The sequence below is a fragment of the Vombatus ursinus genome, unplaced genomic scaffold (assembly GCF_900497805.2).
Source record: "Vombatus ursinus unplaced genomic scaffold, bare-nosed wombat genome assembly UNPS02011334.1, whole genome shotgun sequence".
Taxonomy (NCBI): Eukaryota; Metazoa; Chordata; class Mammalia; order Diprotodontia; family Vombatidae; genus Vombatus; species Vombatus ursinus.
Genome location: NW_020951112.1, coordinates 9,825,129 through 9,842,819, shown reverse-complemented (window position 1 = coordinate 9,842,819; position 17,691 = coordinate 9,825,129). Strand labels below are relative to the sequence as shown.

Here is a 17,691-nt window from a genome sequence, read left to right as displayed (position 1 = left end):
TTTGATTTAGGATTTGCCTGTGTGGTGATTTGGTAGGTGAAGAGTGGACTGCAATGACCATTTTCATGTTTCTTTCTGGAAAACGGGCAAGCTGCCAAGAATTGAGAGCCCTCCTGGGAAGTGATGAGTAGCATTTTGGAAGTTTGATTAACATAACATTTAGAAATTTACTGGTTTTTTTTGTTTTGTTTTGTTTTGTTTTGAATATGTCTCTGTGTGTAGGGGAAAGACACAGAACCAAATGCAGTCCAACCGATTGAGTCCTCGACATTAATTCATTCGGATTTGACATCTGTTTATGCTACTGTAGTCCTGAACAGGACAGTTCTGTTCTTGGGAACCGGAGATGGACAGTTACTCAAGGTTGGTACTCAGTGATTCCTTTGCCTCTTTATTTGTTTATTTATTTATTTTTTATTTGAAGGGCAACAGACTTTTATTTTGTAGCTAGGCTGGATACAAGGGGAAGATCAAAAGAAACATGTTACCTCTTAATTTAACTGTGACATGGGCATTTTTGTTGTTGTTTTTTGGTGGGGTGGGTGGGGAGAGATAGTATTGTTATCATTGCTTCTCCAAAAATAAGTCTGTTGTTTTCCTAGAGTACACACAACACCTGGGAGAATAGTGAGAAAGAAGTTCAAAAACCCTCCATGTGCCAACTCCAATAAGTATTCAATAAGGCAGGGCCTTTTCCCCTGAGGGGTTCTAAGATATTTTCACTTCATTACTCACACAATCCCTGTGTGAGGTAAATGGGGGACTAGTCCCAACTCTGTCACTGACTCACAATTTTCTAAGTCTTTTAACCTTTCTCTTTCATCTCCTGGATAATGGAGACGTATTATGTACCTGAATTATCTTTCCCTCATAGGGATGATGGATTATAGGGCTTTAACAGAAGAAGAATCAGGTGATCCTCTCTTCCGCCCACTCTCTCCCCATGGAGGGTAGATTTCACAGCCCGTTTTCCTAAAACACACCAGAAAGCTCTTATGGATCTCGGAGTCTCAAAAACCCTGCATAATGTCAACTCTGATGGATTTAATGTACAGAAAAGGGCTGACATGGTGTGGTAGACAGAGGACCACCCTCAGAGTCAGGAAGACCTGGGTTTAAGTCCTACTTTTCACATGTTCCCTGGTCCCTTGGTGCCTAACGCAACTCTTTAAGAGTATGAGTAGCTGATGAGTGGCCCATGTGTGTGGGTGGAGGTGGGATCTAAGGTGAAGCTCCCCAGAATGGTGAAATCAGAGATACTGACCCCCCCAAAAAATATATATATGAACAAGTAATGTTTATTCTATGACAAAAGTTTGAGAAGTTGACTGACTAGCCCATAATTATGTAGCCATCATTGTTTCCATAATCAGAATTCAGATCGGCATCATTAGTAAACACCAAATAGCTACTCTATGTGAGTCATAGTGGCCTAAAGAGCTAGGAATGCAAACCAGGCTTTTGCCTTCTAGCCCAGTACTCCTAAAGTCTCTTAGTGCAGGCTGTCAATTTTCCTCTAAACTTGTAACTCTTGGTTTAGAATTCTGCTTTGGCTATTGTCACATCTCATTTCTTCCCGATATTAGATTCTAAGCTTGTTAAGGGCAGAGACTATCTATGCCTTATCTCCTCTTAGCCTCCCCAACCTACAGAAGGTACATGATGGGGGATCTATAATGGCGGTATTATAGGAGTTGAGAGATAGGAATGATCTATCACAGCATAGTAAGGAGGTCAAGAAAGGCCCCACGGCCATATGGAACCAGAGATTCAGTATCCCCAGCATCTAACACAGTATCTTGAATACTGAAACTTAATCCATGTTTGGCGAATTGAATTTAATTCAATGTTTTGAATATCAATTTTCAAAAGCAATCTACTACTTCTATAGAATATAGGCTCCCTGAGGGCAGGGACTCTTTCATCTTTTTGTCTGTATGCTCAGCACCTATGACAGTGTCTGGTACCTAGCTAGCACTCGTAGTAGCCTTAAGGCTTTGCAAAATGCATTAAAACGCATTAACTCATTTTATCATAGAGGGCTTTTTATAAGTCCTGGTTCATTGATCTTAGGGAACTCGTTTTACTTCTCTGAGACTCAGTTTCCTTATCTGGGTGAGGAAGCTGCCTTAGATTATCTTTAAACTAGGAGTTTAGTTTGTTACTAATAAATTTAGAATTCTATGATTTTTATACCGTGCTATGTCAACTGCCTGCTTCAACCAGCCTGGTTTCTTCCTGTTTCCTGAATGAAGAAGTCTTATTCATTCTCATTTGTATATCTTTGCTCATGTGGCCTGAGCTGCCTTCCTCTTCTCTGCCAAAATAAATCCCCCTACCTTTTCAGCTTCAGTCCTACCTTCTCACTCTATCCCTAGGTGACTGTGCCTGCCCTGCAATTCTGCTTCAGGCTGGGCCACTCAGTTTAGACTCATACCACCTTACGCTGTCACGGAAGACAAAAACAATCAGTCTCCTGAGACTATGTGGTAATAGCCGTGATAAAAGTGGTACTGTCTTCATCTTTATATCTCTCATTGGCCCTCTTTGAAAATGAAGGTGCCTGAGAAAGTCCTATGAAGTTCTCAACAAATATTTGTTGATTTGTCTTTTGTTTCTTTTGAGGAAGACATTTTTTTAAATTTTTTTTGTTAATTTTTATTTATTTTTTTGTTTTTAACATTTACTTCCACAACATTTTGAGTTCCAAATTTTCACCCCATCTCACCCCTCCCCCCACCCCAAGATGACATGCATTCTGATTACCCCTTCCTCTAGTCTGCCTTCCCTTCTATCTCTCCCCCCCTTCTCTTATCCCCTTCCCCTTCAATTTTCCTGTAGGGCAGGATGGATTTCTGTACCCCATTTCCTGTATTTCTTATTTCCCAGTTGCATGTGAAAATATTTTTTTAAACATGTGTTTTTAAAACTTTGGGTTCCAAATTTTCTCCCTTCCTCCCTCCCCACCCACCCTCATTGATAAGGCAAGCAACTGATAAATAGGTTATCAGTTATGCAAAACACTTCCATAGTAGACATACTATGAAAAACTAACCTATTTCCCTTAATCCTATCCTACCCCCCCATTTATTCTATTCTTTCTTTTGACCCTGTCCCTCCTCAGAAGTATTTGCTTCTGATTACCACCTTTCCCAATCTGCCCTAGTCTCAATCATCCTCCTACTCTCTTGTCCCCTTGCCCCCCACCACATTTTCCTGTAGGGTAAGACAGATTTCCATACCCAATTGGGTGTGTATGTTATTCCCTCCTTAAGTCAAATCCTATGAGAATAAGATTCACTCATTCCCTCTCACCTTCCCCCATTTCCCCTCCACTGTAAGAGCCTTTTTTTTCTGTTTTTTTTTTGTGACATAATTTACCCCGTTCTACCTCTCCCTTTCTCCTTCTCCTAGTATAATCCTCTCTCACCCCTTAATTTTATTCACTTCATTTTCAACTCGCCCTGTGCCTTCTATCTATTTATCTATATCTATATATACTTACATATAATTTTTCCCCTCCAACTACCCTAATACTGACAAAGGTCTCATGAATTACAAATATCATCTTTCCATGCAGGAATGTAAACAGTTCAACCTTAATAAGTCTCTTATGATTTTCTCTTTCCTGTTCACCTCTTCATGTTCCACTTGAGTCTTGTATTTGAAGATCAAATTTTCTATTCAGCTCTGGTCTTTTCATCAAGAATGTTTGAAAGTCCTCTATTTCACTGAATGGCCATTTTTCCCCCTGAAGGATTATACTCAGTTTTGCTAGGTAGGTGATTCTTGGTTGTAATCCTATCTCCTTTGCCCTCCAGAATATTATATTCCATGCCCTGCAGTCCCTTAATGTAGAAGCTGCTAAATCTTGTGTTATCCTGATTGTGTTTCCACAATACTTGAATTGTTTCTTTCTGGCTGCTTGTAATATTTTCTCCTTGACCTGGGAACTCTGGAGTTTGACTACAATATTCCTAGGAGTTTTCCTTTGGGGATCTCTTTCAGGAGGAGATCGGTAGATTCTTTCAATTTCTATTTTGCCCTCTGGTTCTAAAATATCAGGACAGTTTTCCTGGATAATTCCTTGAAAGATGATGTCTAGGCTCTCTTTTTGATCATGGCTTTCAGATAGTCCAATAATTTTTAAATTCTCTCTCCTGGATCTATTTTCCAGGTCAATTGTTTTTCCAATGAGATATTTCACATTGTTTTTTAATTTTTCATTCTTTTGGATTTGTTTTACAGTCTCTTGATTTCTCATAAAGTCACTAGCTTCCCATTGCTCTATTCTAATTTTTTTTTTGTTTTTTTTTTTTGCTTTATGATGTGGCAATCGGGGTTAAGTGACTTGCCCAGGGTCACACAGCTAGTAAGTGTTAAGCGTCTGAGGCTGGATTTGAACTCAGGTCCTCCTGACTCCAGGGCCAGAGCTCTGTTCACTGCGCCACCTAGCTGCTCCTATTCTAATTTTTAAGGAAGTATTTTCTTCAGTAATCTTTTGGACTTCCTTTTCCATTTGGCCAATTTTGCTTTTTAGGGCATTCTTCTCCTCATTGGCTTTTTGGACCTCTTTTGCCATTTGGGTTAGGCTATTTTTTAAGGTGTTATTTTCTTCAGTATTTTTTTGGGTTTCCTTTAGTAAGCTGTTGACTTGTTTTTCATGATTTTCTTACATCACTCTCAGTTTTTCCTCTACTTCTCTTATTTGCTTCTCAAAATCCCTTTTGAGCTCTTCCAAGGCCCGAGACTGATTCATATTCTTCTTGGAGGCTTTGGATGGAGGAACTTTGGCTTCATTGTCTTTTTCTGGTTGTATGTTTTGATCTTCTTTGTCACCAAAGTAAGATAATATGGTCTGACTTTTTTTGCGCTGCTTACTCATGATCCCGGCCAATTACTTGAGTTTTAAACTCTTTGTAAGGTAAACATCTGCTTCCAGTGTGGAGAATGTACTGTCCCAAGCTTCAGGGGTTTGTCCAGCTGTTTTCAGAGATACTTCTAGGGATCTCAAAATTTTCAGTTCTTCCAAGGTGGTATGATAAGGGGCAAGGTGTTTTCTCTCCACCACCACAACAAGCTCCACCACACCAGAGTTCTTCCTTACCCCAGGACTGCCCCTCAGAACTGTGACCCAGATCCAAGCACTGGTAAAGCAAGAGATTCCTGCCTCAGCACTGGCAAAGAGAACCCTGCAATCCCACTCTGATCAGCCACTCGATTGCCCCTCAGTCTGTGGGCTGGAAGCTCAGGAAACAGCTGTGGCCCTGGGCCAAGCTGGAGACTTGTGGCTGAGACCTAGCTCCTCTCTCACTGCAGTCACAGACTTTTCCCACTGACCTTCCAAGTTGTCTTTGGCGTTCATGGGTTGAGAAGTCTGGAAACTGCCACGGCTGCCTGCGATTCAGTCCTCTGAGGCCTGCTCCAGGGTCGAGGCCTGTGCGCCCATGTGGAACTGTACTCCTTTCTCCGCCTGGCGCAATATACCTTTCCAGTCAACCACCCAGGCTGTCTTTGGCTGGAAATTTGTTTCACTCTGTCTTTTTGTGGGTTCTGCTGTTTTAGAATTTGTTTAGAGCCATTTTTTATAGGTATTTGGAGGGGTTTGGGGGGAGAGCTCAAGCAAGTCACTGCTTTCCCTCCGCCATCTTGGCTCTGCCTCTGAGGAATACTTATTAATATGGGTGAAATTTGTATCTTATATATAGATGCAGATCCAGAAGCTCTGGATTCAAATTCTGGCTCTGCAAACTTGGTAGCTGTGTGACTTTAAGCATGTCACCTAACCTCTGTGAACCTCCCTTTACTCCTTCTGTAAAAACGCAGGGGTTCATAGACTCAAAAGGGTTACACACCATCTGGTAATCCAGTCTCCTTGTTTTACAGATGAGGAACTGACACCCAGAGAGGTCAAGTGATTTATTTCATGTCACACAGCTAATATGTGGCAGGACTGGATTCAAACCCAGAGCTTCTGAATTCATATCTAGCATAACTTCCATGATGCCAAAATGACCTCTGAGGGCCCATCTTGTTCTAATCTAGGGGTGCCTGAGGCAGGTTCCCTACACCTGTATCTATGACCTTCTGATCTTCCTCCCCCAAGGTCAATTTCAACACTTCCGTATATGATCTCCAAGAGTGATTATGACCCAACCCGTAGCAGCTGCTGGTCAACTTACTGATAAGCCTTCCATACCTAGCTAGCCTGATCCTTAGACATAGGTTACACAGTCTATCATTGACTCTTTCCAGCCTGAAAGGGCTGTTAAAAAAATAATCTAATAACATGAAGAATTGTACTTAGGCACAAGTCTTTATTGCTGCTTAATTTAGCATGAAATCTCTTTATAACCTTTTCATACCTGCCAGAATTGGTGCTCTGACAACATAGCCTTCAAAAACCCAGGGTCACCACCATACCATGATGAGGCATCAGAGAATGGTTTTAGCAGTATATAGTTTATCATTTTTGTGGGGCTAGATCCATCCCCAAAGGGCTTGTGAATAACTGAGTTCAGATCCTGACTCTGATACTTAATAGCTGTGTGATCGTGGCTAAGTGACTTAACCTCTATGAATTTATTTAAACATCTATCAAATACAGCCAATAATGACAGTGCTCTTGTGAGGCTCAGTGGGTTCATGTATGTACAAGTGCTTTGTAGAAACGCTATGTAAATTTCAGTTATTAATATTCTCACCACTCGCATCCTACCTTCTCCTTGACAAAGACGTGACAACAATTTGTAGCCAAATCTGATCCAAGAACTGGGCAACCATCTCGGGGCTTCCTCAACAACTACATTTTAAAATTTGAGCCTTTGTAATCTAATCTTTTGATGACACTTCCCCTAAAATTCTCATTTCAGAGTCAGAAATCTATGCCCCACCACCATCACCAAAGTTCAGTTCTGATGCCTCAGGATATAGATGGCACTCTAAGTACCCTCCCACTCTCCACCCAGGCCATAGGTTCTTCTGGGTCCTTCCAAATTAGAAAGGCTTTGAAACCAGACCACATGACAGCTTGCTGCTGTCATCTGAAAGCAAACAAGCCTGGCTGAGTTCCAAGAGGCTCATAACTGGAAGGGACATTGTTGATAGATTTTTTTTTTCTCTTGGCCACAACAACTCTCAGTACTGTCTACAAGAAGGCTTATAATCAGCATTGGTGGAAGAGGTCCCCAAACTGATAAAATTAGAGATCCTGAAAGTATAGTTGTAGAAAAAGTGAAGAAAAAAATATGGTGTATACAGTGTGGAAAAGCATAGGAAAAGAATGCTAGATTTTGAGTCAGAAGTTGTTCAATTGGTTTCAGTCATGACTGACTCTTCAGGACTCCATTTGGGGTTTTGGGTTTGTTTTGTTTTGTTTTTGGCAAAGATACTGGAGTGGTTTGCTATTTCCTCCTCCAGCTAATTTTTACAGATGAGGAAACTGAGGCAAAGAGGGTTAGGTGACTTGCCCAGGGTCACACAGCTAATAAGTGTCTGAGGCCAGATCTGAGCTCAGGAAGTTGAGTCTTCCTGACTCCAGGCCCAGTACTCTATTCATTGCACCACCTAGCTGCCCTCTGGAGTCAGAAGACTTGATTTCAAATCCTATATCTTCCAGTTATCAGTTGTGTGGCCTAAAACGAGGAGTTTGTACCAGATAATAATAATAATAACAACAACTAGCATTGATACAGAGCTTCAAGGCTTTCAAAATGCTTTACAAATATTACTTCATTTTGTCTTTACAGCAACCCTGGGAGATAGGTATTATTATTATTATTATTATTATTATCCCCATTTTACAGATGAGAAAATTGAGGTTGGGGGGGAGGTTAAGTCACTTGCCCAGGGTCACATGGCTGGAGTCTTAGAATTGGGCACTGAATCCACTCAGCTGCCTAGCTGCCTGAGTGCCCTCTGAGGTAAATCCTACTGGGCTTTACAGGAACAGTCCAACGAAGAACATTTTGACAGTTTCCCCAAGCCAATCCACTTGTTAAAGATTGAATTTGAAGTTAACAAATGTGCCACCAAAAATACAGTAAAGCATTGTAAGACGGAAAACTCCGACTCTCAGTTTTCCTGGAAAGGGAGAGAGATGGGGCTTAGGCACAGGTCTGAGGTGCTGCAGAGGATGATGGCAGAAGGAAGCAGACTGATGAGGTCTCCTGAAACCCCTCTCTTCCCTTCATTGGAAGCTACCAGAGGTCACTTTAGAGCCTATCATTGAGGATTTCCTACTAGGGACAGGTTATCGGTGTTGAAGGTGTACTCTGGTCCTGTGTCTTCTCCTGGCTTAGCTGAGGCTCATGTACACCGGGAGAGAAGCGGACCGTGCCAGTCTCATAACCAAGCTTGCCTACCAAGTGGGCTGTGACTGCCCGATTTATAGTCTCCCAGCTGGGCAGAGGAGACAAAGCATGAACTGAGGGTGGTCCAGAGTGGGAAGATGAATGGGGGGGGGGGTGCTACAAAGTTAGGAGATTAATGAAGTTATGGTTCCTGGGGCACAGAGACTGGAGAATAGAGATGATTGCTTAAGGATGAGCAGGCACTTCCCATCGTACTGCCTAGAGACAGAGTTTCCCCTTGAGAACTTATATCCCCATGATTTCTTTGCATTAGTCTGTCCACAAGCCTTTGCAACGGTAGAAATCTCTGTAGAACAGGAAGTGGTCATCTTTTTTTTGGTTACTTTTCTTCCCCATCCCCAGACCTCCAATTCCTGCTTTTCAGATTCCTTTTATCTGTCTTCTTCCCCTATTAGACTACAAGGTCACTGAGGGCAGCAATTGTCTGTTTTTCTTGTCTCCTTGCTAACATGTGTCTCCCTAGGTTTTATGCTTGTCTCCTTATGTTTTAGTCCATTTTGTTTTCCAGTTGTGTCCAACTCTTCATGACCTCATTTAGGGTTTTCTTGGCAAAGATACTGGAGTGGTTTGCCCTTTCCTCTCCCAGCTCATTTTACAAATGAGGAAACTGAGGCAAACAGAGTTAACTGACTTGCCCAGGGTCACACAACTATTAAGTGTCTGAGGCTGGATTTGAACTCAGAAAGATAAGTCTTCCTGACTCTAAGCCCAGAACAATTAATAAATGTTTGCCTTGACTTACGTTGTGTCATGGACCTCTTTGGCAGTCTGGACCCTTTCTCAGAGTATGTTTTTAAAATGCAAAGGATTACATGAAAATGTTTTGCATGATTTCATATGTATTATTGATATATTGCTTGCCTTCTCAATGAGTAGGGGAAGGATTAGAGGGGGGCAGTGAATTAGGAACTCAAAATTTTTAAAAATGAATGTTGAAAATAAATAATGAATTTATTTTTTAAAAAATAAAATACATTGAATTACAAAGGAAACTAGTTATACTGAAATACAGTTATCAAAATATGTGAAAATACAAAATCCCAACAACAAACCACCTAGACCCTAGGCTTAGAACCTGTGAAGTCTAGAAGCACAGTCAATGAGATAAACTGGTGATTCCAAACCAAGATTCTCCCTCCTTCCCAATACCACTCCCCCTCTTCTTGGGGGCCATCTCTAGTCATCCTGATCTATATCTCACCACTGAATCCAGATGGCTCTGGAGGAAAAAGTGAAGTTAGTGACTTTGCACAGCTTTCCCTGACTTAAATCCAGTTCACTTGCATGTCATGGCATCACCTCCCTGATGTCATGGTCCTCTTCAACAATGAAGGACAAACAAAAACAACACCCCCCCCCTTCCTAGGTTACTGTGGAACCATCATTTCTAGAAGGATAATGCCTTAGAAAAAGGGTTTTATCTGATAGCCTGGGAGATTTTAGGGAACCATCTGGGTATGGAGAAATGACTTCCTGAGCTTTGGGGGAGTAGGGCTCATGAGAAGTTTTTTTTTTTTCCAAGTCTTCTGCAATGTTGACCGATGAGGTAATTCCTGTGTTTGACCTCCGGAACCTAAGAACATCTCAGAACTGGCCGAAAATGGAATGGGAGTGAGTTCCCCTTCCCTGGAAGCTGTTCAGAATCTAGATGACCATTTGTTGGTTATGTGCCAATGGCACTAACTCTTTGGATAAAAGTTGAGGTAGATGTGCTTTCAGTATTCTTTCAAATCTAAAATTCTGTGCACCTGTAGAGTAACTAATTTAGTGATCCCCCTTGTCCAATATTTTCAAACTCCTTTTCAATTCCCAATCAACAAGCATTTTATTAAAGATTTATTACGTGCCAGGCATGTACAAGAAAGACAAAACTATGCTCCTGATCTTAAGGAGCCCAAATTCTGATGGAGGAAGATAGCACGCAAACAACTATGTAAAAATAAGATATACACAAGATTGGAAGAAATCTCAGAGGGAAAGTACTAGCAAGAAGAGGGATCAGGAAAGCTTTCTTTTAGAAGGTGAGCTTTTAGCTGAGGAGGCAGAGATGTGGAAGGAGAGTATTTTACCAAAACTGTCAGCAAGGAGGAACTATGTAATCATAGTCGAGTCACTTAACATCTCTGAGCATCAGTGTCCTCATCTGTAAAATGGGTCTAATCATACCTGCAGTGCCGCTTTTTAGTGTTGTTAGGTTGAAATGAGCTAATACATGTATGTACCCTTAAAGGATCAGAGGATCTTAGCTCCTTGGCCACCTTCTTTCTCTCCTCTGACTGTCTAAATTTTATCACTGGAAGTAAAAAAGAACCTCAGGGTACAGAAATAATGATAGCGAAGAAAACTTGGGATTATCCACAAATTGGATAATTGTTCCCTAAATGATCAAAATCTGGGTGCACTTGGCCACATATATGGGAGTCTCTGCTTTGTTGGATCAGTGGTTGGAAAGAGTTTTCACCCAACTTCCGTTCTCCCGACTTCTAATTCTGACTGTCCTTTGAATACGAAATGTGATGGAGCTTTGATGGAATTTGATGCCGCTTCAAAGCATTAGATTTTTGAGCATTAGCTGAGATATCAGATGACTTTTTCACTTGTAAGTGGGTGGGAAAGGCAACTCTGTCCAACAGCATTATCTTTAAAACCTGGATCAGGGAAAGAAAGGAAGCCTAGTCAGAGAGTTAAAGAATTCTCTCTTTGCCTAGTTCCTACCTCTATTACCCGTCACTCTGTGTGTGGGACAATTCTGGAAGCTGCTAAAGCATTAGAAGTGGAAGAAACCATAGAGGTCAGGCAATGGCACTTGGTTTCCTGGAGGTCATTCCATCAATTAGGCAAATGTATTAAGTGCTTACAATGTTCAGGGCACTGTGCTGTGCACTAGGAAAATGAAGACAGCAGTAAAAGAATCACTGTTGATAATAACAATAACAGCAGCAAAAACTAAGATTGATAAAGTGCTTATTATGTGCCAGGCACTGTGCTAAGCACTTTACAATTATTATCTCTTTTTATCCTTACAACAACCCTGGGAGGTAGGTGTTATTATTATTCCCGTTTTAGAGATGAGGAAACTGAGGCAAATAGCAGTTAAGTGATAGTAATTATAATAGCTAATATTTATTTTAATAGTATTTTTTTCAATTATATGTAATGACAATTTTTAGCATTTGTTTTTACAAAATTTCGAGTTCCAAAGTTTATAAAATTTTGAGTTTGCAGACAGAGGTTAAGTGACTCGCTCAGGGTCACCCAGCTAGTAAAGTGTCTGAGGCTGGATTTGAAATCAGATCTGGTGCTCTCTCCACTAAGCCTTAAAGAGTTTACTCAGTGTTCTAGACTGGAGATTCCCAACCTGGAGTGTGAAATCCAGTATCACAGGGAATACTGGGTAAAGATCTCTGTTATCTTGTTGAAATTAATCATTCTCTTTGTTTAATTTCTTATGTACATATGTATGGTAAATTCTGGAATTTATTTCCTTTCATGTTGAATAAAGACTATGAGAAGCATTAATGAAAATTAGGGAGAACCAAAAAAAAAAAATTGGGAATCTGTGCCATGGAGGAAGATAGGGTGGGCCAGCTCTTCTCCCCCAACAGTTAGGGTGCCCTGGAGTAGTTATTATGGCCCTAATCTTCTAAAGTAGCCATTGTCATGAATTCTCCCAAAGGGAGATTATGAGATGAGACAAGCGAGTTCCCCACATCCACCTGGTTGTTGTCAGAACTAGGATAAGAACCCAGGTATACCACTCACTCATTCTCCCATCCTCTGGCTGCCTCTCCCTCACTACATGTCTGATCTGCTTCTCTCCTGGTTATTTCCCCTTTGACTTCCTTTTTGTACACGAATGCACACTGTAATTTTTCAGTTGTCAGCGTCTCCACTGAGATCAGCAGAAAACAGGGGCCAAACTGTATTCAGCTCTTAGGAATTCCCGTTGCATGGGCCACAAGTCAGGCTTCGAACTGTGTTGGGGAAGAAAAACCACCAAATTCTTCACTAACCAGTAAAACCCATCTTGTGGGGCAGAGAGGCCTCTGAGCTGATGCTGCTAAATTCTGAAAAGTGATTCACTTTCCAGGGCCAAAGTAGCAGGGACCTAGAGCTTTTTCTAAATAGTAAGAGCTGGTAATTGATGCTATGTTTGGAAATTTGCTTTTCTGGTACAGGCCCATTAACCTTGACCTTTCTTATTAGCATGGCAGATAAAAAGTTAGGTGAGTTTGGAGAAGCCTTATTAGTGAACTCTATAATCAATCAGCATTTGATCTGAGTATTCTTGGGGTCCTAGGATCCACTAGGAAGATATCATCTACTTCTGTCCCCCCATTAAAAATAATAATGGAAACTGAGGTTCAGGAAGTAAAAGGAATTTGCTGGCAGTTACTCAGCTCCAAGAGGAGAATTTGTTTTATTTTTGTACACAAGCAGGTTTTAAAGGCAGATGACCTAGGTTCAAGTCTGTGGGGTTTTACTACCTGTATGATTGCAGGGTCCTAGATCACTGTGGTATAGTAGAAAAGGTTCCGGTCCTGGGTTCAAATCCCAACTCTGTGGCTTACTGATTGTGTGATTTTCTGTGACTTAACCTCTCTGGGCCTCAGTTTCCTTATTTGTAAAATGAGGGATTTGGATTAGATGACCTCTTAGGTCCTTTCTGGCTCCAAGTCCGTAATCTCTGGTCCAGTCACTTTGACCAAAACACTGATTTAAATAGTTTAAATTTAAATTAGTTCTCCCTAACCGTTTCCCATAAGTCAATGTACTGATAAATAGGGGCAGCTCTGTGAATAGGAAAGAGAACTAGACTTGGGTTGAAATCCCGGCTCTCCCGTGACCCCGAGTATGCCGCTTAATCTCTGTAGAATTGGCTTGATAACATTAGCTCAGCCTACATCACTGAGTTCATGGGGTCACGGAGCCACAGCTGAAAGGGGTCTTAGCAATCATCAAGCCCCTTCCCTTCATTATACAGATGAGGAAACACAAGAACAGAGTTGTTAAGCGACTCACCTTGGAGCACACAGTAAGTAAGTGTCGGCCCCAGATTATGCTTACCTGAGGATTCATCGGGGAGTTGAGTCTCTCAGCATCAATATCCTTATCTTTAAAATGGGTCTAGTCATACGTCCAGTGTCTGCTTCTTAGGGTTGTTAGGTTGAAATGACATTATATGTGTTTGTAAAGTGATTTGTGTCCTTACGTTAAGGGCCAGAGGAGCTTACCTTCTTCTCCTCCTTCTTCTTCTCTTCTGTCTGGCTCACTTTCATCCCTGGAAGTTAAAAAAAAAAAAAAAAAAAGAACCTCAAGGGACAGAATTAATGATAGGAAGAAAGAGAAGAAAACTTGGGTTGGGATTTGGAGTCAGGAGATCTGGGTTCTACTCCTAGTATCCTAAATCTCCAGCAAGAAGGATCTCAGAGGACATTCTAGCTAGATCCTGATTAGCACAAGTAAGGAATTCCCCCTGAAGTGGCTGCATGCATTATTTGAATATTTTTATTGCCTTTTCTATGGGGCTGGAACTGTTTTTGTTGTTGTTTTTGATTTGTTTCAGTCATGTCTGACTCTTCATGATCCCATTTGGGGTAATTTTTTTTCTTTTGTTTTTTTTTTTTTTTTGCTAGGCATTGGGGTTAAGTGACTTTCCCAGGGTCACACAGCTAGTAAGTGTCAAATATCTGAGGCCAGATTTGAACTCAGGTCCTTCTGACTCCAGGGCCAGTGCTCTATCTAGCGCACCGCCTAACTGCCCCCATTTGGGGTATTCTTGACAAAAATACTGGAGTGGTTTGCCATTTCCTTCTCCAGCTCATTTCACAAATGAGAAAACTGAGGCCAACAGGATTAAGTGACTTGCCTAGGGTCACACAGCTAGTAAGTATCGTGTGTTATGTGTCGGAGACTGGATTTGAACTCAGGTCTTCCTGACTCCAGGCCTGGTGCCTGCCACAATTTATATAATTATAACCTCAAACGGTACAAATTCAAATACATGGGATTATATTAGGGGTTTGATTGTGGTTTCATTATTTGTACTAATCAGAACCTAGCTGCAGTTTTTAGTTTATAGATTGGGGGGAGAAGGGAGGAGACACGGAAGATAAAAGACTTATCCAAGGTCGCTCCGGGAGTAAGCATTAGAGGTGACATTTGAACCCGGATCCTCTGACTCAGGAGCTAATGCTGTCTTAGCTATACCTGGGTTTGTGGGTTTGGTGGTTTAGAAATGCACGCTATCATTATAATCTCAATTATGGGTACAATTATTTTATGCAAACCTCTCAAGTTTCCCTTCCCCATTTATGGCGTTGCTTTATCCAGTCCTTAGGGCAAATCTAAACACAATTTCAGGGAGACTTTTGTCCTTTGCATCAACACATAATACTAAACTATTTAGCACTCAAGAGTTCTGCCAAGATCTTCCTCAATTTTTGCTAATCTGCTGAAATCTGCCTTTGATTGTCTTCTACAACATGGAAGGAAAGATGGGAGAAATCATGATTCCCAAACACAGAAGTGATTCTTACCCCTCACCTGAAGTTTCTATTGGTCAGATCCCTGCAGAGCTGGTTACAGAGTGGGATCTGAGATCTGGGGGAGTGGCAGGAGGGTCTCGGGACTAAGGGGGCAGTGAGAGATGGCAGCAAGGCTTGGTGACTTATAGCATCCAAATGTGGAGGTGGGCTTTGCAGCAAATTCTTTATAGAGTGCTCTGAAGCCTACCTTCCCTTCCCCTAAACCCCAGTTCCCTCTCACTCAAGATCATTCAGGGCCCCCCCCTCAAATTTAAACTGACTCCACGTCTCTCCAGTTTTCACAGCATGTAGAACCTTAAGCTGCAGCTTACTTCTCTCCCTGGAGCTTTAAATTGATTGAAGTGTTTAAAAGGAAGATAAAAAACAATACCAACTGTGAGTGAAATTTACTTTAATCTTTATATTTTGTCTGTATTTTTCTGTTTAAGCCTAGGAGTACCCTCATAACTCTTGGGTGCAATTACCTTGCTTCCTTTAGCTATTTCATGTTTCCAGAATGGTGGTGGGTTTGTCATTTGAGTGGGGGCTCTGAGCGGTGTCTCCTAGGAAAGTGACCAGAAAGAGATGGCCAGTAAGTGAGGCATGAGAAGTGAGATTTGGCGTGGTCTATGATAGCTTCCTTCCCAACGATGTTAGTGAAGAAAGAAAGAAGAGTGTTTTAGATTTTTTTTTTCTCGCTTATTTTCCTCATCCTGGTGACTTTCTTGTGGTGGTAGTTTCCTTGTTCTGAAATCATGTGGCATGGAGTCCTCACTTGGTGACATTGAAGACTTTCATCAAAGGTGGTTTCTTTGCATGCAACTTGGTGTTCTTAGGCCAACGTGAGAACCTTGAGATCATGCCAGAGCGGACTATGTGGTGGTGGAAATGGAAATATTTAGAAAGAAAATTCCCCCCCCTCCCCATCCCCAAGCTAGATTCTGATGCCAAGAGAACTTGGATTCAGGTCTACCTGTGGTGGGTAAAAGATGAAATGACTTGCAACTGGGAAATAAGGCAATAGGGTGCAGAAATCTGTTCTGCCTTACAGGAAAATAGAAGAGGAAGGAGATGGGAGAAGGGGGGAAGAGAGAAGGGAGGGCAGATTAGGGGAAAGGGTATTCAGGATGCACGCTGTCTTGGGGTGGGGGGAGGGACGAGATGGGGAGAAAATTTGGAACTCAAAATCTTGTGGAGGTGAATGTTGAAAACTAAAAATAAATAAGTTAATGAATCTAAAAAAAAAAGATGAAATGCCTGAGAACAAAGGTTTGATCTTTTGAGCGTATAGATTTTGTTGTTGTAGTTCGTCCTTCATTCTCAAAGAGGACCCATGACATCAGGAGGGTGATGTCTTGACTTGCGAGTGAATTGGATTTAAATGAGGCAGAACTGTGCACAGCCTTACTCTCTCCTCCGGGCTCATCAAAGACAGAGTCAAGAAGACTGGCCATGGCCCAGGATGCAGTGGGTGACATTGGCCTTTTTAAATTAAAGTCTTTCCCAGGTCTCAGTTTGTCTCGGGCAACACCCATTCAGTTTATTAAGCAATGCATACCAGTTGCCTAACAAAGCAGGACCATGCCTCCTCAGCTTAGGCCTGGACCCCAAATACAAGGAAAGACAGATTTTTATACACTAAAAACAATGAATCTAATAAGGCCAATTAATTAAAAGGAAACAATTCAACGTTAGGTAATTTGATTACTAATTAGAGAAAAGATTAAAGACTATCCAGGTTGGGGTTGGGGGTAATGAGTCTTATTCCCCCCAAGTGTCTATAAACAATCAGAGGAACATGGAAACAATAACTGATTGATCAGTATGGGGCCAGTTTTCAGATAAGACATGTGGGTTACTTGAGATGTACAAGTGTGAAAAAACTCTTGCATCAATCATTGGGTCTAATTGAGTTTCTGGTCAGCATAACCCAGGGTCCCTAGTTAAGGGTCTCTGAGCAGCCAGTAGAGGTGGTCCAGCTTCCCAGCCGTGCAGGGCGAGGTTCAGACGGGGCAATAAAGTTTTCTCCAGTTCCCCCAATTGAATGAAGTTTTTTCATAAGACAGAAGTTGGACTAGACCCATAATTGAATAGAATTTGTTAGCTCCAGAATTGAGTCACAAGATGGAGTCAGTGTGGCTCACTTCATTCCCACAATTCACCACTTCCTGTCCTAATCCCTTCAGTTCCCTCACGGGCTCTGTTCCTTAATACTTGTGTGATCATAAGACCATTGACTCATGGTGAGTTGGAACCTTAATGGTCATCGGGTCCAATCAGCTCATTTTACAGATGAGGAAACTGAGTCCCAGAGATCTTTAGTGTCTTGCCCAGCATCAAACAGCTAGTGAACATCTAGCATAAGATATGAACCCATTTCATCCTGAGTTCAAGTACTACATTCTCTGTATTATACTATGTTCTCTCTTGGGCAGGTCATTTAACCTGTCTGAGACTTGTTTCCCTTAGGCATAGAGTTGAGAGAGGCCATAGGACTCTAGTTCTAGAGAAGGGATTCTTAATCTCTTTTTGTGTGGTGGGGTCCTTTGGCAATCTGATGAACTCTCAGAATAATGTTTGTTTGGCTGTTTATCGTAATTGAAGAAAGTGCTGTTAGCCATTATTGAAAATAAAGATGTAATTTTTTATCCCATCCAAGTTCATGGACTCCCTGAAATCTATCCAAGGACCCTACATATTCTAATAAGATCAAGGTTAATGGCCTTGCACCAAGAAGCAAATTTTCAAATAGCATCAATTACTAGTTCTTACCATTTCTATCTTACATCAGG

General features: G+C 41.5%; 1 protein-coding gene across 1 annotated transcript in view; it reads left to right on the top strand.

Annotated features, from left to right (window-relative positions):
- Positions 1-222: 222 nt before the first annotated feature.
- PLXNC1 (plexin C1) overlaps positions 223-17,691 on the top strand; it is a gene marked incomplete at its 5' end in the record, with an annotated part of 215,740 nt that continues 198,271 nt past the window's right edge. Inside the window, one exon of the mRNA XM_027855804.1 lies at positions 223-363. Coding sequence (XP_027711605.1) covers positions 223-363 — 141 coding nt within the window. The remainder of the gene's footprint in view (positions 364-17,691) is intronic.